The sequence below is a fragment of the Colobus angolensis genome, unplaced genomic scaffold (genome assembly GCF_000951035.1).
Source record: "Colobus angolensis palliatus isolate OR3802 unplaced genomic scaffold, Cang.pa_1.0 Scaffold48, whole genome shotgun sequence".
NCBI classification, from domain to species: domain Eukaryota; kingdom Metazoa; phylum Chordata; class Mammalia; order Primates; family Cercopithecidae; genus Colobus; species Colobus angolensis.
The window spans coordinates 3,154,616-3,174,756 of NW_012118265.1; the positions used below are offsets into that span (position 1 = coordinate 3,154,616).

Here is a 20,141-nt window from a genome sequence, read left to right on the forward strand (position 1 = left end):
AAAATAGTAAGACAGTCAGTCAGTGTTAAGGGTTTAATTGAGATTGATGACAATGAATGTATAAACTTTATCAAGTTTATCATCTGTGTGGTTTTGCTTAACCTGTGGAGCTCAGTAGCCCATGCACAGAGTATATTGTATGTACTATCCACTCATCACTCTTATTTACTCAATCACTTGTTCATTAATTTAACTACTTTGTGCCAGGTACTATTCTAGGCACTGTTTCATTAGATGATTATTTAATGTTTTATCTTCTTTTTCTTTGATACAGGGTCTCATTCTGTCATCCAGGCTGGAATGCAGTGGCACAATCTCTGCTCACTGCAGTCTCAACCTCCCAGGCTCAAGAGATCCTCCCACCTCAGTCTCCCAAGCAGCTGGTACTACCGGCACATGCCACGACGCCTGGCTGATTTTTGATTTTTTGTAGAGATGGGGTCTCACTGTTGCCCAGGCTGGTCTCCAACTCCTGGCCTCAAGCAATCCTTCTGCCTCGGCCTCCCAAAGCACTGGGATTACAGGCATGAGCCCTCATGCCCAGCTTTTTTAAAAAATCATATTTCTACGAGCAGACCATAATATATTAATACTGAAAGAATTACAGTGAAACCACCAGATCATTGAGTTTTAAAGAGATAAGAATTTATAGGTATGATAGAGAAAGTACAGAAAGCAAATGATAGGGCATTAAAGGAAAAATGCTCATTAAGGTTGTATATTTTGAATCTCATCTCCCTAATCACACTGTGAGATCTTAACTATGAGTTTGTTGCAGCCAATATATATGTTTATCCTAAAAAAAAGCCTAACTTTTAGATACATGACAATTTGTGGAGCTGCTTTACAAAAATTCCATTTTGTGTAATAAAGTATGCAATTTTGCAAAATTAATGTAATTGTATTGTTACACTCTATAGCATTTAGGGTTAGACCCTAAGACTGTAACCTAAGCAGAGAATGAATTTTTTGGAAATGCATTAGGTACTCTGCAGAATCAAGGGACAGACCTAAGACCTGGTCCATAAAGAATAGGAGCAGGAGTAGATTCATGAGGCTATGTATCAGGCCATCAAACATCTGGCCAGGCCACTAAAATGAATTTGTGTCAATCATTCCTTTCAGTGTGAGAGTTTCAGAGTTCCAGGAGAGACTTATAGCCTCAGTGTGGATAGCAGAGAGCATGGTCCCCTGTCTGACAGTCCCATCAAACTACAGCCAATTGGGAAGAGCATATTCCACACATACAAATTGGGATGTAATCAAAACAGCAAAATGATCAGTAAAAAAAGCACCTTCTTGATGTCCCCAGTGAAAACTAATGTCTCCTCTCTTATAAATGCAGAGCTCCTTATTTGTTGTAGCTCTTCATCTGCCTAACACACTCTAACTGAACTGATGATGTTTATGTACCTTTCCATTTCCTCCAGGAGCTTGTGAGCTCTGGAAGGCAGTGTCTGAAGCAGCTTCATAATCTGGGGAGCAGTGTCCTGAAGATCTCCCAATGTGGTTATTTCAAAATTCGTTTAATAGCTGGGATTACAAGTGCCTGCCACCATGCCTGGCTAATTTTTTGTATATTTAGTAGGGACAGGGTTTCACTATTTGGCCAGGCTGCTCTCGAACTCCTGGCCTCAAGTGATCCACCTGCCTTGGCCTCCCAAAGTGCTGGGATTAGAAGTGTGAGCCACCATGCTGGAAAAGATAATTCTAAAAAACCATTATTATAGAAAATATATTACTAAATCAGAAGTTCTTTTATGAACATAAAATAAACTGCAACAGATTATAATCCACAGTAAGATCAAGAATAAGGCTTGTTAAAATACTGTGAAGAGGAGTATCCATAGAATGGAATATTATTCAGTCATAAAGGGCTCGGTATTTCAGTATCATGAAATACTGATACATGTTAGAACATGGATGAACCTTGAAAACATTATGCTAAGTGAAAGATGCCAGACACAAAAGGCCATATATTATATAAATCCACTTATATGAAATATCCAGAATAGGCAAATCCACAGAAAGTAGGTTAGTGGTTGCTAGAAGAGGGGAAAATGAAGAGTGACTGCTAATAATTACAGGTTTCTTTTGGGTATGATGAAAACGTTCTGTAATCAGGTAGTGGTAATGGTTGCACAATTTTGTGAACATCCTAAAGCCACTGAAAGGGTAAACTTTATGTTTACTTTATATAAACATTTTGAAAGGGTAAACTTTATGTGAATTTTATCTCAATAAAAAATAATTTTTAAAAAGAAGGGGAGGAGGCTTAATGAGAGGTTTGGCATGAAAATAAATTGTTTTAAAGACCTAAGAAAGGCATGGAATTTAGTATTTATCCCTTGGCAAAAACAAAGAGTAGATGAAACAAGCATAGAAAAGAATACCCGATAATTATATTCTTGAAAACCTAAACATTAAAAAAAAAAAAGGTTTTAATTACATTGCTCATACCAAGAGATAAATAATTTTGGTCTTTTTGAAAACTACATGGGGACTTGCTCATTTTTTCCCCCTAGATACTAAAAAAAAAAAAAAAAAAAAAAAAAAAAAAAATGCCTGCAGCTTTTCTTAAGCTCTTATTTTAGTCTATGAATTGTGCCAAGTCTCAGCTGCAAATCAAGCCATTTTATTATGGTGCAGCACTTAAACTAACTCGAGCTTTGTAACAATTTTTTATTTGGAATGAAAGAATACGGTTTTCAGACCATGTCAGGAAATCATATCCTAACCATCTATACTTGCTCCAATGAAACTCAGACTTCCCTGGATTTTCTTTTCCTCATTCTCTGAATTTTAATCTGTGTGTTTAGTCTTTGAGTTAACTGAGAAGCCTTTTCATTCTGTGAACTAAGCACATTCCTTCAAAACCACAGGAATCCACTTCTCATTGGACTTATGACAATCACAACATTGGCACGCAGGTAAAAAAGAACTTGATTTGCTTTTCCCAGCACACCTCTGGTTACCTCAGGGGACCCCACTTCAATGGAAAAAGAGTAAGGAGAATTTCTGTCAAAGTATTCCTGAGCATTCTATAATGATTTAACCTTTCTTCTGCATACTTCCACAGCTGTAGCCATTGAATCATGTTAGATTTCTGCCTTCCAGAAGAAGGTAGAGTTTCAAGGAAAAGCAATTCTAGCAGACACCAGACCAGAGAAACTTCCCTTCTTCAGAATAACTCCCTCAGGAGATTCCTTTCTGCAGCCTAATGAGCTTATGGATTAAACTATTTTAGAGGATGGAATGGCCTAACAGCATTCTAAATTCTGAGACTACAACTTTATCCTTTGTTCAACACACAATATGGGTCACTCTAAGCACTCAGTATTTAACAAAACTGAATCTGTACCATGTAAAAAAGCCAGAAAAGGTTTCAAAATGTGCTTTGTTATCAATATAATACCATGCATAAGTGGGTAGTTTATAGCTCAGTGTAACAGAGTAAAAAAAAATTCAAAAGTCAAAGGGCCTCATATGGATGGTGAGATAAGGCATAAATCTTTTTTGTGTTATTTCCCTTTTTGGCTGCTGGGCAGACTCTTCTGCAACAGAGGATATAACTGCAAGAGAATAAAATGAAAAGTGTAGTCTTTGCAACTAAAAAATGTCAATTTAGGCTCAAGCACAATAAAAAAGCAGTCTCTCACTCTGGTGGTCATATAATCAGTAATATTTCTAATAATAAACACAATTTAACTATAATTATAAAAAGGAGTTCATCTTATTAAAAAGTTGCTTGGGTTTAGAATGGCAACAACTCAAGTAAAAGCCAAGTTTTAGAGTACATTAATGTAGATATTTATATTATTGATACTGCCTTTTAACCTATTAAGGATATAAAATTACTTTTTCTATATTTCCCCATTATGGTATGTCAAAACTTATGGACTCATGGCTGTTGTGCATACTTAAGGTATAGTTGGAGTTCCTGGGTAGAGAGGAGCTGTAAAAATCTAGAACAAAGAGCCATTACTACTCAGTGATCAAATCATTAAATACATATTTTAGTGCCATACAGTATTTTTTCTCTTATAGAATTCTTTGAAAGATGGAAAATAATGGGCTTATTCTGCCTTTATAATTCAAACATTACTTTCAAAATTTATAAAGCTTACTGAACTAACCACATTAATGGTGGAGTTAAGTTCATTTGTTTTGTTTTAAGAAAAGTATTTAAGTTTGAATATAACAGTCATGATGGTTTTAAAGGTGAACACATTTAAGTTAGAGGCAATGTAGTATCATAACATTTCCACCAAAATATTTTCTACCGTTGGTGGAAGAAAGATATGAGAGTAATCTATGATTATGGAAACTCTGGAAGAGACTTAATCAAATTCATATAAGTACAGAGAAGACTGAGTAAATTATAGCAGGAGGACTTTAATATAGCAGCTGACAGAACTTCCTGACCATAAGGGATGTGAAAATCTACAAAGAAATACTGTTTTCATTTGAGATGAAAAACAACACAAACAATTCTCCATTTAGAAGTAATATTACCTAGAAAAGGAGAAATGGCTTAACGTCTTAAGATTCCCATGTTTCTTTCACTAACATGGAGAAAAAAAAAGACAGAAAAAGGAAACTCTAGAGCACTCTATATATAAAACCCTCAGCCTGTTTACCTGAATCCTTCAGGGACTGAGTAGTTTTGAACAGCTGAGTTTTCTGGTAAACTATGTGTTTATCATTGTAAGAATTAAGTTTGGGTAAAAATATCTACTAAAAATATATTTAAATTCCCTGATTTTTCTTTCCTTTAATATTTTCTTCCTAAATATTATGAAAGTCATTAAAACTTACTATAGAAATTAAAAAAGAAAAGAAACAGCCATAATTCCACCACCCAGAAACAACCAGTTAGCATTTTTTCCCAGTTTCTTTAACAGAGTATACAGGACATTAACTCAAGACTATAAAATAATGAGATCCTCAGTCTACAAAACTATTTCAATATGGTAAACATTTATTGAGTTCTTTGTAAAGCCTGGTACTATGTTAAACATTCTATATACATGGTCTCATATAGTCCTTACGAGCCAATGTGGTAGATAATCCTATATTCCTATTTTAGAGATGAACAACAACAACAAAAAGGCTTTGAGAATTTATCAAGGACCCATAATAAGCCACAGGAACTAAATTCAAATCCTTATGTCCAACTCCGAAGACTTATCTCTTAACCTCTTCATAAGATTAAAATGCTAAAAGGACACATACTGTTATGAATTTTAAGGGCTCCTACACATGCATCCTTTATACACACCCTTCATGGTTTTTCAAACCATGTCAGATTCTCATTTTTCAATTCTCAAGATACAGCATCTTCTTATAGCATCTTCACCACCTTTCCCGTTTACTGTCTTAAATGTGACCAATCTCTAACAAAACAAGCTTTTTGACATTTTGTGAAACATTTAAGGAGACTTCCAAGGAATGTAACATATGTAGACTTTGTGACACATATATTGGCATGTTCTCACAGCTCTGTTCTGAGATGAGATGTTATTATTTTGGCTTTGAGACCTGAAGGATATGACATTTAAATCTAAACATGCACCAGCCAATCGTGAAAAGTCAGCATAGTCATAATCCAAAAAGCTTCAATAGAAATTTAGATAGTAATAGAAGGCGCATTACTCAGAGTTAAGAAACCTGGGTCATATTGGAGAGTAGAACAGTGACTACCTCTACAGAAAATTATGTTCATATACAAGCTACAACAAATATCAAATGTTATATAAAACAAACAATGCAGGGGAGTCCACAAGGATGTGGAATGCTTGAGCAAAAAAAAAGGAAGAGGCTCATTCAATGGCTTGTACTAAAAGATAAGCCCCAGATTCTAAAAGAAGGTAGGCAACTGCTCCCAACTCACCCTGGTCTCAAAAGGTGAAGAAGGTAGAACATCGCAGAAGGAATAATGGAGTACGGTGAAAGGAGGCCAAGGGAGGTTGATAAAAATTAAGGATCAGCACGTTTTCTTGTTTTAATTGGGGTAAGAACAGTGGACAAAGAGTTGGAGATAGGTTGTTCTGAGAAGACAAAGGGCTGCTTCAGTCTTGGCTGGGGTCAGCCATGTTTATCTTCCATCAAATGTGGACAAATAAAAAGCCTCACAGAAGTATTTTTTATCATATAAGCTTTGCAGGCATGTTGCTTTTAAACCCAATGACATATGCTACTATTTCACGTAATAGATAAAGTTTCCTTTTGTTTGTGAGGTTGTATATAAGAGAGTTTCATTAATCAAGTTGCCAATATAATTAAAAATTATTTCCGATTATAGTTTGCTGACATCTAATAATATAGTTGTTTTACAACAGCAGAACATATACCTACAGGAAAAGGGTGGCCCGGATGCCTGCAGGGACCAATGGGTAGCCATTTCAAGTATGCTTTTCTTCCACTGGCCTATTCCCCACTAGGCTCTCTCTTCTCTAAAGAGATTGCAACATGGTATCACTCTGACATGAAAATCCCTAATTCTTAGAAGGCAAAGTAAAAAGTCTAAAGTGCAGTTTAGAGTCTGATTGCTTCTACAGCCCTTTCTAGATTATTCCATGAAGACTCTCAGGATAAGGTCTTGGATACATAGTTAAGACTGAACCCTCATTTCCACCTTTCCATACAATTCTTCTCCCTAAGTCGGCCTCTGTGTCTCTGCACTCTCTCAGGCTGACCTGACAAATCAGCATCTGAGTTTTTCAGGCCAAAAGGTTTTGGTTCCCTACTAAAAAATAAAACAAAACATAAATCAAGTTTGTAAGGGAGAAGGGATAGTTGCCTATAATGTAATAAACATAGTCTTCCTTTCCTCATCATAGTTTATTCAAATTATTAAAAGTTACTATAATTTGTATCCAGGACAATCAAGAATTGATTATATTTCTCTGCTTCCACGATTTGTAAATGTAAATGACAGAGTGTCTCCTAGATGCTTTGGGTATGGTGGAAAAATTAGTTCTTGATAAAACACAATAGATGACCACACAAATTTGAGTACTATTTAAGCCAATTAATTAACCACGATCACTCAAACTTAGGCAATATGATAAATACTTATCTTCACATACAAAGAAAAATTAATAAACTGCCTATAACAATATAGCATTAAAAATCATACTGATGTTCAATATTCTGTGGCTACTAACATTGTGGGCTGTTTTTAAAAGTCAAAAATACTGAACTGTTTAGAAAATTCTGCATAGTAATAGTATTACATTGTGAATTTTATTTTCAAATTTGATCAATAAAGAGGAAAATAATAAAGTTAAGCAGTCAAAAGAAGTAGCAAAAACAAGATAGTCATGCATATATACAGAACATCTAGATTCATTTCTAGTTGATTCAATCCTATTTACATATTTAAAATACAAAATAATGGCCGTCTGGCTAGTTCCACTGGTAGAGCATGAGACTCTTAAAATACAAAATACATCTTAATGTGTCAAGATAACCACTGTTAGCACCAGGAAAGGAACTTTACTTTAGCTTCTGATTATTTTTTACTTTTATTTTTACTTTATTATTATTATTTTTGAGATGGAGTCTCGCTCTGTCACCCAGGCTGGAGTGCAGTGGCACAATCTTGGCTCACTGCAACCTCCACCTCCCAGGTTCAAGCGATTCTCCTGCCTCAGCCTCTCGAGCAGCTGGGACTCTGACAGGCACGTGCCACCACAACTGGCTAATTTTTTGTATTTTTAGTAGAGACAGGGTTTCACCATGTTAGCCAGGAAGGTCTCCATCTCCTGACCTCATGATTTGCCCACCTCAGCCTCCCAAAGTGCTGGGATTAATGGCATGAGCCACTGCACCCAGCTTAGCTTCTGATTATGACCTCAGTATCTTGGAATAGATACTGAGGAATACTATGTATTTATCACCATGAATTAATAAAAAATTAATTTTGAAAAGTAATTGCTGTATATCATCAATTCAAAAGTGATTCAAATGAATTAAAACCTTAAAACTGGTAACTACTTGATGTTGCGAACAACTCTCCTACAGTGGTTTGTCTTCATCTCTTCCAGTGCTTGTTCCAGTTGTTGAACCAAATGGAGCAGGGTGGCTGGGTCTGTCTGTAGAACTCTGGTGTTGTGATCTCCATTTTGATTAAGGTGTAGCTTTATAGTCACTGCTGGTTTAATCTGTTGCCTGAGACTTCTACTTGCAAGCTTGATTTTAAATGAAATAAGAGCACAGTAACTATTTAATAACTGTGCTGAGTACATATTTATAATTATCTTAAACCATACACAAAAATTAAGTTTCAGATGAATTACAGACTTCAAAATGAAAAGTAAACTTTAAAACCTTTGAAAAGAAAATAATGAGAATATATACACAATTTTATGGTATAGAAGATTTCTTAAGCATGATATAAAAGGCTCAAACCATAAAGACAAAACTGGTAAATTTAACTATAATTTTCTTCAAAGGATACCTAAAGATGGTAAAAAAACAAGTCATAAACCAAGAGAAGATATTTTGCAACACACATATAACCAAAAAAAGATAGTATCCAGAATGTGTGATGAACTCCTCTCATTTAATAAGAAAAAAACCTCAAAACCCAAGATAAAAATAAACAGAAGATCTAAATAAGCATTTTACAGAAGACAAACGAATAAACATAGAAAAATGTGTTCAACTTTATTAAACATCAGGATAATAGCCAGTAAAACCACATGAAATACCATTTTACAAATATCAGACTAGCAAAAATTAAAAACCTGTCCATACCAGACACTGCAAGGGACAGTAATAGGAACTCTCATCCACTGCTGGTAAGGGATGAGAAAATTACTTTGGAAAACAATGTGCACTACCAGCAACTCTACCCCTAGGCATATATCTTAACCTCTTACACATATATATTTATTCATGATAGTATGTTTCCAAGAACCAAAAATTAGAAATACCTCAAATATTAATTAACAACAGAATGGATAAACCAAGAACAATCACAGAATGAATTGCTTACTAAATGGTGAGGAAAGAAATGAACTACAGCAACATGGGTTATCATAGAAGAAACAAAAATGTTGAAAAAGCAAGTCACAGAATACATGCAAGTTTAAAAAATACACAGTTTCGTGACAAAATTTATGTTTTTTTAAAAACTATAAAGAAAAGATTCGGGGCAGGGCATGGTGGCTCATGCCTATAATCTCAGCACTTTGGCAGGCTGAGGTGGGTGGATCACAAGGTCAGGAGTTTGAGACCAGCCCGGCCAACAGAGTGCAACCCTGTCTCTACTAAAAATACAAAAATTAGCCAGGTATGGTGGCGTACGCCTGTAGCCTCAGCTACTTGGGAGGCTGAGGCTGGAGAATCGCTTGAACCCGGGAGGCAGAGACTGTGGTGAGCCGAGATTGCGCCACTGCACTCTAGCCTGGGTAACAGAGCGAGACTCCATCTCAAAAAAAAAAAAAAAAAAAAAAAAGAGAAAAGAAAAGATTGACAGAAAATTCAGGATAATGATTTCCTCCAGGTGGCTGGGAAATGGTTACAATTGGGGGAAGGTACAGGTTCTTCAAAAGTACTGGTTTTATTTGTTAAACTTGTTGGTGGGTGTACTAGTATTTGTTTTATCATTATTCTTTAAACTGGGTATCTATAACCTTTCATTTGTATAACACATTCCAAATTTAAAAAATAAGTACTACTGACATATTTTTAAAAGAAGAAAACCCAAAACTACAAACAATGACCAACTTGAAGGTCCTTTCAATCTTTAGATTCTCCATTAAAAGGTACCAGGATTATCCAAAGCAATAGCTGATTTGAAGTCTAGGTAAGAAACTGTACAAGATGAGCCTGAAACATCTTGTTATAGGAGAAAGCAAAAAAGTTATCAAAAATATGGAGTCATGTCAAGAAGACTAGATTCCAACTTGAAGAGATTTTCGAGTGAATAACAAATCTAAACCTGAGATTTCAGGATTAATTTAATTCCGTAACATAGAATATTTTGACTAGTAACTTCTTCCAAATAATTCTAGGTAACCTGGGCTTTCAAAAGAACTCAAGATACTGATCCAAGGCTGAAATTTAATGTCCCCAAGTAATTTGCAAACAATACGTCAATCTCTTTGGGTGAGCTGGTCCCCAAACATAAAATAGGTATTTGCAGGCTAAAGTACCAGTTTAAGATCACCTCTGTAGTACAGATAATTATAGATTATGTTACATATGCATAATATACATATGATAATTGAAAACAGTACTTATTTATTCAATTATGCTCTGTTTATATTTGTTTTTCCTTTACACTGACAGACAGGGACTGCACTGACAGGGACTGAGTGTATTTGGTGTGTAATTAAGCCATGACTTTTTTTTGAAAGACTTAAAGCCACTATCCTCCAATTTTTAGACAACATACCTAAATTAAATACCTATACAAATATCTACACTATTCTTTAACAGTTCTAGAAAAGAGATTACATAACATCTCTAACAAACATCTAGTAAGACATTTTTCTCAGAAATAAGTTGAAAGACAGTACTACAGGACAAAGAACAGTAGCCCACAAAGTTCTTGATACAGACTTTTTTTTTTACTGGGGATGAGATTCTGCCCTCCTCCCTGTAAACATAACAACAATAAAAGCAAGTTTAAAATGAAATGTCTTATTTCAATGCAAATTAGAAAAAAAATCAAAAAACCTTTACTTTGAAGGGCCATATCTCAAAGGCACTGAAAAGGGTATTCTGGCAAAAAATAAGTAGGAAACAGGATATATAAATTATGTTTCATGTAGCTACAGTTCCTAAAAGAATTCAGCTCTCTGTTTAGCCTCAGAGCAAACAATATGTGGGCAGGACAGGAAAAGAATGCTTTAAAGTAGTTGTAAATGGACCGGCCCTAAAAGGAACATCCTCCGGCATCAGTCTCAGATGGTGGTACATTCAGTTACTAATGCTATTAACAAGGACATCAATTGTGTTGGCAATTTATTAAGTCTGGGGAAATGTTCCTACTAGACACTAAGCTATGATGATTAATTTGATTCCCATAAGTAACTGCACAATAATTAGGTGGTAATTGTCCATCACTACCAGTCTCCATGAGACAAGTCAGTTACTTAAACATGAAAGGTGCCATATGTAGTTACTAGTTTCCTAGACATGTAGCTAGTCTTATCTGATCTGCCTTTCTCTATGAGCAGAATAATCCACTCCAGTTAAAATTCTATGCAATGGTTTCAACAAATAAGCTGAGGAACTCAATGAGCTCTGAGTAGTAGCTTTTTTAGCCCTTAAATGCATTTCTCCATAAGAAGCAACATTCATTCAGTACACCCTCAAACTTAAACTGTACTAGTCCTACCAATAGTGCAGTGATTCAAACTCATTTCACTGGGTAAATGAGCTCTCCAGTTTAATTTTAGAAAATTCAATTTCTTAATTTTAACTTGCAAAAATGTCTTCATAATGGACACACTCAAAGCAAATTAATAAAGCCAAAAAAAGAACTATTAAAGCCTATTGTACCCCAAAAGTCAGGGGACATTCGCACACAAGAGACAGGTAAAGATCTACAAGATAAATTACTGCTGAGCCACATACATGACCATCCCCGTATCTCCACCGGGTTATTGTGAAAGGACCTAAATATAAAGGCTTATCCAGTCATTTCCCCCACGAACCCCACAAGACTTGCTGCTTATGAAGTCCCCCAGAGGATGAACTCTGTTTTGTTCTTTGCTGTATCCACAACACCTGGCACATGTTAGGGGTACAAGAAATATCTGATAAATAATTTAAGAAGCCACTTAACTGCCCTTGCCACCCATTCTTTCTATTCAGCACCAAATGCCTATTATATGCCAGGTATTGTGCTGGGCACACAGTAATTAACAAGACACAATACTTGCCCTCCTGGAGCCTACAGTCTGGCTTATACCACATCCTGTGTTCATGCCTATTCAAGCACTCATCACACTTGATTATAATTGCTGATTTCTAATGAAATTTTATTTTTTGGTCTCCCTCTTACTGTAAGACTGTGAGGACTTAAAGGCAAGCACTGCTATGTCCACAAGGCCTGGCACGCACTAGACATTCAAAAAATGGTTTGATAACTGAATAGATGTGTAGAAGCAAGAATGGATTAATAGGACATAACAGATTATCGTTTTAATTGTTTATCTGCACATACCTTAAGATGCTCATGACAATGGGATATTCTCTCTCTATGCCAGCCACTCTATCCAAAGTGTAAAATTTGAAGATACAGTAAGACAGGTACATCTTTCTTCTGTCCAAATCCTAAAGCTTTTGTCTTAACTCTTACTCCCCTGATGATCCCGCTATTCTTAAATGTTGCTCTTACTTTCAGTGACATTGTGTTGTGCTAGTGGTTGTTTTTCCTAAAACCACGCTTAATTACTGGCTTTTATTTCTATTAGCCATGAGCACCCAATGAGATTCAGTTCAGATGTCAGAGAAATCATTCTCATATGTGATTTCAACTAATCCGGCACCCAAGATTTAGGCCCACATCCTCACCTACTGTAGAGACTGCAACTTAAACAAGCTGTCACCACCTTAAATTCACTCTACCTTGAACTGATTAAGGCCATGTGGGAGTGTGGTTCTAGTGCTGCCTGAACTTCTAATTTTTCAAAAGTTGCTAAAAATTATAATTCTGGTGTGAAATTTCCTAATATTTTTTTCAGACCATAGAAGGGAAGTGGTCAGACTGTGGATACCTTTTTAAGAAACTGACTTGCAGATGGACTAGATGAAGGGCAAGGAGAAGAGTCAAGGAAAAGCCCAAGTATTTTTGGCCTGTGTGATTCAAAGAATGGATGTACCATCTGAGATGGGAGAGGCTATGGAAGGAGCAGTTTCAGCAGGGAGGTGGTGTATTAGTCCTTTCTTACACTGCTATGAAGAAATAACCGAGACTGGGTAATTTATGAAGAAAAGAATGCCGGGCACGGTGGCTCATACCTGTACTCCCAGCACTTTGGGAGGCCAAGGCGGGCTTCACAAGGTCAGGTGATTGAGACCATCCCAGCTAACAGGGTGAAACCCTGTCTCTACTAGAAGTACAAAAAAAATTAGCCGGGTGTGGTGGCACGTGGCTGTGATCCCAGCTACTCGGGCGGCTGAGGCAGAAGAATGGTGTGAATCCGGGAGGTGGAGCTTGCAGTGAGCCGAGATCACACCAATGCACTCCAGCCTGGGTGACAGAGTGAGACTCCATCTCAAAACATAAAAAAAAAGAAAGAAAAGAAGTTTAATTGACTCACAGTTCCACATGGCTAGGGAGGCCTCAGGAAACTTTCAATCATGACAGAAGGCACCTCTTCACAGGGTGGCAGGAGAGAGAATGAATGCCAGATGAAGGAGGAAGCCCCTTATAAAACTAGCAGATCTTGTGATAACTCACTATCTATCACAAGAACAGCATGGGGAAAACTGCTCCCATGACTCAATTATCTCCACCTAGTCCCACCCTTGACATACAAGATTATTACAATTCAAGATAAGATTTGGGTGGGGACACAGAACCAAACCATATCAGTGGGTAAGGAAGGTGGGATTCAGTTTGGAACACACTGCATTTGAATGCTTATCAAATTACCAAAGTGGAGAGGAAAATAGGCTTCAACTGTATGACTCTCAAGTTTAGAGGACAGTTCTAGACTAAAGATATACATTTGGGAATCCCAAGAATATGGGGATTATTTAAGACTTCAAATTGCATGAAACCAGCTTGAGAATGTAAGTGGAAAAGGTATGAAGACTCAGAACTGACCTTTGGGGCATCCCAATGTTTAAAGGGCAATGAGATAGAATCAGCAAAGGAGATTGAGAAAGAGGAGCCTGTGAAGTTGGATGAGAAATAGAGGAAGTTATTTCCCAGAAGGCAACTAAAGAAAGTATTTCAAGTAGGAAAGTGTGACTAACTGTGACAAATCCATTAATAAACAGAATGGCATAAAAACTAAAAAGCAATGACCTTGAGTAAGTTATGAGAGTAGAGTGAAGATTATGAAGTCTGATTAGGAAAAGTTTAAGAGATGACAGGAAGAGAGAGTATACAAACAGAGAGACAACTCTTTCAAGAAGTCTTAGTGTAGGCCAGGCATGGTGGCTCACACCTGTAATCCCAGCACTTGGGGAATCCGAGGCAGGTGGATCACTTCAGGTCAGGAGTTTGAGACCAGCCTGGCCAACATGGTGAAACCCCATCTCTTCTAAAAATACAAAAATTAGCCAGGCGTGGTGGCACACACCTGGAATCCCACTGTAATCCCAACTACTTGGGAGGCTGAGGCAGGAGAATCACTTGAACCCAGGAGGCAGAGGTTGCAGTGAGCGGAGATCGCACCACTGCACTCCAGCCTGAACAACAGTGTGAGACTATCTGAAAAAAAAAAAAAAAAAAGTCTTAGTATAAAGAGGAGCAAAATAATGGAGCAGCAGGAGGAGGAGTACATGGAGTCAAGACTGGGTTTCTGACTGTGTGCAGAAGGGAGAGGCAAACCAAGTATGACACAGGTAAGAGAGGGAATAATTGCTACAACTATGTCCTCATGGGGGGAAATGCGGATGGACTGAAGTATACAAGGGAAAAGGCTGCCTCTAGATAAGAGCATGGGCACTTCATCAAGAGGAACAGGAGAGAAGACAAGTGGAGCAAATGGGTCCTGATACAGGCTGAAAGATGTGGTGACAGGTGCATGTGGGAGTTCTTTCTGTTTGCTTCTCTTTTATTGTCAAGTTGGAAGCAAGGTCAACAGCTAAGCATGTGGAGCATGGAGGAGATGTTGAGGCTTTGAAGCAAGAGATATAGGACATACATGGTCCCTGCTATCCCAGTGTTTACAGTTTAGTCAAACAAAAAACAAAAAAACGAAAAATCAGGTACATATAAGTGAGATGACTTGCCAAAAGAGGAAGCACAGGTGTCATGAAAAGAAAACACAAATGCCACCAAAATTTAACTGTGTCTAGTGGCAGGGGGCATTTCTCCCAAAGGGAGACTTCATTTAGAGCACAAACCCTTTCTATAAAGAACCAGATAATATTTTAGGCTTTGCAGACCATACAGTTTCTGGCACATCTACTCAACTCTGCCCTTGTACTTTGAAAGCAGCCATAAATAATACATAACAAAGGAGCATGACTGTATCCCAAAAAAACTTTATTTACAGAAATAGGTAGCAAGCCAGATTTGGCCCACAGGCCATAGTTTGTTGAGCCCTGATTTAAACTGAGACTTACAAGGATAAGAAAGAGTCAAGTCAAGAAGTAGTAGCAAAGCAGAAAAAGCATTTCATATAGAGTAAACGTAATGTGTAAAGGCCTGATGCTCCTCATATTTTGAATTCCCACCTTCATTCTCTGCCCAAGGGTGCTAGATTAACTTCCCTACATGATTGTTTTTTAAGGTTACTGTCTCTCTCTTTTTTTTTTTTTGAGATGAAGTCTCCCTTTGTTGCCCAGGCTAGAGGGCAACAGCACAATCTCAGCTCATTGCAACCTCCACCTCCTGGGTTCAAGCAATTCTCCTGCCTCAGCCTCCCAAGTAGCTGGGACTACAAGCACGTGTGCCACCACACCCAGTTAATTTTTGTATTTTTAGTAGAGATAGGGTTTCACCATGTTGGCCAGGCTGGTCTCGAACTCCTGACCTCACGCGATCTGCCTGCCCTGGCCTCTCAAAGTGCTGGGAGTATAGGCGTGAGCCATTGCGCATGGCCTTAATGTTACTCTCTTATCCAAATATCTACAAGGGCTTCCTATCATCTGCTATGTCAGATCTAAATCCCTCTAACCAACTTTCTATAACCTATTTGGACATTACCTCCATTTGAATCAGAAGAAGCCACTACAACAGTGGTTTCCAAACTATTGCACATTAGAATTACCTGGGTGAAAAGAAGCTTTAAAAAATCCTGATGCTCAGGCCGAACTCTATACCAATAAATCAGAATCTCTGGGGATTACACACAAGCATCAGAATTTCTGTAAAGCTCCCCAGGTTATTCCAATATGAAGTCAAATTTGAAAACAAGTGCACTGTAATACATATTTATATGTCATTTCCATATCCATGTGGGTCTTTACAACATATTCTGCCTTCTCTACTAAGAATATTTACCCTAATTTTCTCTATTCATTCATCCTTCTGAAATTGCACTTCCTTTTGCTGGAAGCTTTCTTGGATCATGCCAGCACGTACACACAATTACACGTGTTGTTGTTGTCATTTTTTTTTTTTTTAAACAGTTGTCATCTTCATTTATATAATTACATTCTTCTTTCCCCATCAAGAACCTTACTTTATAAGCCCCTTTAATTACTAGTTATTTTGAGAACACCTAATATCCCTAACCAAAGTGATACCATCTTTTCCAGTTGAAAGTATTTTACACTTCTTCTGTGTCTCAAAGCATTTAGCACAGCTCTAATCAGCAAATAGATGGCATTCAATACACATCTACTAACTTATCGTTCTCTGCTTAATAAAGGACTATAAGCAATGGTCTGAATACACCCTTTTGTTTATGTGACTTTAAAATCAACTGAAAGATGAATCTCACAAAAGTAATATTGTGAGAGAAGCCAGGTACAGAAGAATATTTACTGAGTCATTCCATATATACAAAGTTAAAAGGCAGGTAAATGTAATTTGTGTTAGAATGGATGCTGGTTACCTTTGGAAAGGAGGGAAGGGGCAGTAATTAGTTAGGAGGTAAGGAGGATGCTTCTGGGGTATAAGTCACAGTTAAATGCACCATGTGATAATTCATTGAGCGGTACATTGACCTGTGCACTTTTCTACATCTGTTAAATTTAAACAGAAAAGTTTTTAAACATCTAGGCACCAACCTAAAAAACCTACATAACCATCTCCTTTTCCAAAATAACCGATTTCTTACAAATTTTGCAAATTAAACTGATTTGAACACACTGAAAATAAAAGAAATGAACTACTTGTGAAATGTCCTAAAAATGAACATTAAAAAACAAAGTTTCAAACTGGATCTTAGTTAAGGTGGTAAAGAATCCAATAAACAGGACACAAACCTAAAATAATTCTTATATTCTACGTTAAGTTAATTTTAAAAATACTATACCTGTACATCTAGTCGCCATTCAAGGTTATGATAACTGGGAAGACTTGGTGCCAATTCACTTAGAATAGTTCTGATCTCTTTTCTGTTGTCCAGATAAAGCTGAAGCAACAATTTGTTTAATTCTTCAGGGAATCCCAGAACAAAAACAGAGTCTTGGAAATCCAGTTCAGAAATCTAAGTGAATTGAGTTTAAAGAACATCAAAATTTATCTCTGTCTAGCTAAAATACTTGAAATACACAAAAGAATATGATATCCTCTAATTTATTCTGTCTAGTAAAAGAAACAGCATTCCTTAAAGATAACCACTGCTCACCATTCCAAAATCCAAGTTACTGATACATAAAAGTACTTTATCAAAGTATAAAATGGAAAGAATTGTTAAGATGCCCAGTTTCCCTTCCTATTCTTCATCAAGCCAGATACTGCTGATATGCAAACAAAATATTAATACAGTCTCCCTCCTCTTAGTATACACAAATGGTTTAACAACACGCAGAATTAGAGGTACTTCTATACTAGCTATTTATACCAGAAAGAGGTATTCGTATCAGTAGATATTATATGATTTTTTTTAGGTATGTCTTCAAAAAATCGATTATAAACCATTAACAACATTATTAAAATACACAGGTACCTGCCAGGACTATGATGTAGAGTACACCAGACTTTTCTTAAAAATCCAGGCAATACAAAACAGTCCAGAGAAACCCTTACCATGAGCTTTGAGCTCTCAGTGAGGAGATAAGTTAATCCTTCCACACCATGCTGGACAGTGTCACTACTCACATTCAGTTTTCCTGAGAAAGAACAGTGAAAACAAGCAAATAAATTACTACTGTGGTATTTATCTTGTTCATATTTGTCTTTAAAAATAAACACTATTTATTACTACATGTTTTCAAACACCGCATGAAAAATAGTAAGTTGGCCAGAGGTTCATGTTCCATCTCATTCCACTCCCAGCCAAGTGCCTTTGGTATTTCCCACCATGTCACCTTCTTAACAAAACGCAGTACTGTGGAGACTAGTACAAGGTGCGTAGCCCTTCTCTTGGCGCCCGGCCTGTAATCTCAGCACTTTGGAAGGCCGAGACGGGCGGATCACGAGGCCAGGAAATCAAGACCATCCTATCCTGGCTAACACGGTGAAACCCCGTCTCTACTAAAAAATACAAAAAACTAGGCGGGCGAGGTGGCGGGCGCCTGTAGTCCCAGCTACTCGGGAGGTTGAGGCAGAAGAATGGCGTAAACCCGGGAGGCGGAGCTTGCAGTGAGCTGAGATCCGGCCACTGCTGCACTCCAGCCTGGGCGACAGAGCGAGACTCCGTCTCAAAAAAAAAAGAAAGCGTAGCTCCTTCAAGTCTGGCGAAAGAGGAACTCGACAGGGATTGACTTAATCCCAGAGACTGCCTCTTACGCAGGGGAAAACAACACTTTTTTAGCAGAAGCGGATATCTGAACAACTAATAATGATAACCAAATACTTGCATATTTACAGTTGACCCAGCTATTCCACAGACTTTGGTATATTTATACAAAATACTTTTCAGCATTTCTGAAAGTAAGGTGGTATTACGTATGTACATTTTACCATGATAAAACTGATTTAATAGAAGCTTTAAATCTCACAGCTACTTCAGAGACGGGCGGGATTTGCACCCTGACTGAGGAGCTCTGCTGGTTTTATTCTACTACAATCGGAACAAGATCCTAGGAGTCGCAATGACCCCTTTCTCTCCCGGGAGACAGGGAATGGATCGCAACCGCCCTGGCAGCCTGCGGCGCCGTCCCCTCCCCCTTCTTACTGGCAGCGCCTTCGTAGATTTTTGGGTTTGTGCCGCGCCTCAGGAATTCCACAGCAATCCGCCCAAACTCGGCTACCACTGCAATGAAAGTCAGAAGGCTGTTGAGTGCCGGGCGCTGCCTTTGACCTCCTCCCCAGCCCACAGAACACCGCCCCCACGCCCGCTGACCCGCGCTGTCCACTTGAGGCAGGAAGGCCAGGTGCTCCTTATGCTCCTCGGACAACTCCAGCAGCATCTTAACGGTCCTACGATTTCACCCGGCAGCGCGGACCCCGCCTTCCCCTCTTCCGGCGCCGGTGTCCGCGCGCCTAGAGGCTCCGGCGTCGCAGCGTCCGGAGCTTTGGGTTCCGGCCTACGAACTAACGCCCTACACTTGGACGCCCCCTGCGGCGCAGGCTAAGGTCAGACGTTCTGCCTTTTGTAAATCATCCCGCAAAGATGTAGTGAGCGCCGACTGGGTGCAAGGTGCTAGGCTCTGTGGGAGATGAAAAGGTGTTTCAAATCCGACACGCCCCCTCGTGGAGCATACATTAATATCAATAGCTCACATTTGTTAAGCACTAACCGTGTCAGGAAGTGCTCTTACGTTTATTAAATACATTTGGAGTTCACAAGAACCCTATGAAGTAGGTTCCATTATAATTTCCATTAGAGATAAGGAAACTGAGAGACAAGTCCAGCAACTGACACTTTTATAAAGCTAATAGTTTCCACAGAGCTTCTGTATATGTTATCTTAAATGTATCTCAGTTAATATCCTCAACAGCCATGGCTTTGTTTTTACAGATAAAGAGACAAAGCTCCAGAGATTATATGCAAAGCCTGTGACAGAGCTAGAAGGAAAGGGTTGGATCCCTCACTTACCTGCTGCAAAGCCCATCCTTCTACCTACCAGGCTGAAAGCTTGTGACAAGTTTTATGAGTGATTATAAATTAGGATAAAGATAATGATGACAATGACCGCTGCTTACAGGATTCAGAGCAATGTCTTTTCTCTATCTCTCTCTCTTTTTTTTTTTTTCGATAGAGCCTCGCTGTGTCGCCCAGGCTGGAGTGCAGTGGCGGGATGTCAGTTCACTGCAACCTCCGACTCCCGAGTTCAATCGATTCTCCTGCTTCAGCCTCCTGAGTAGCTGGGATTACAGGTGCCCACCACCATGCCTGGGTAATTTTTGTATTTTTAGTAGAGATGTTGGCCAGGCTGGTCTT

The 20,141-nt window shown here is 38.1% G+C and overlaps 1 protein-coding gene across 2 annotated transcripts; it reads right to left on the reverse strand.

The window, feature by feature from the left end:
- Positions 1–4,959: 4,959 nt before the first annotated feature.
- Positions 4,960–19,222, reverse strand: COMMD2 (COMM domain containing 2). 2 transcript variants are annotated; one of them, XM_011958942.1, is made up of 5 exons: positions 19,101–19,222; positions 18,933–19,010; positions 17,843–17,925; positions 17,127–17,300; positions 4,960–8,195 (listed from the first exon to the last, which is right to left on the reverse strand). In XM_011958942.1, exons 1-5 carry the CDS (start codon positions 19,165–19,167, stop codon positions 7,998–8,000), a joined length of 600 nt encoding a protein of 199 aa, XP_011814332.1. In that variant the 5' UTR covers positions 19,168–19,222; the 3' UTR covers positions 4,960–7,997. The 2 variants fall into 2 exon arrangements, with proteins under 2 accessions (XP_011814332.1, XP_011814331.1); XM_011958941.1 differs by having other exon boundaries at positions 4,964–8,195; positions 18,933–19,193.
- Between the last annotated feature and the right edge of the window lie 919 nt (positions 19,223–20,141).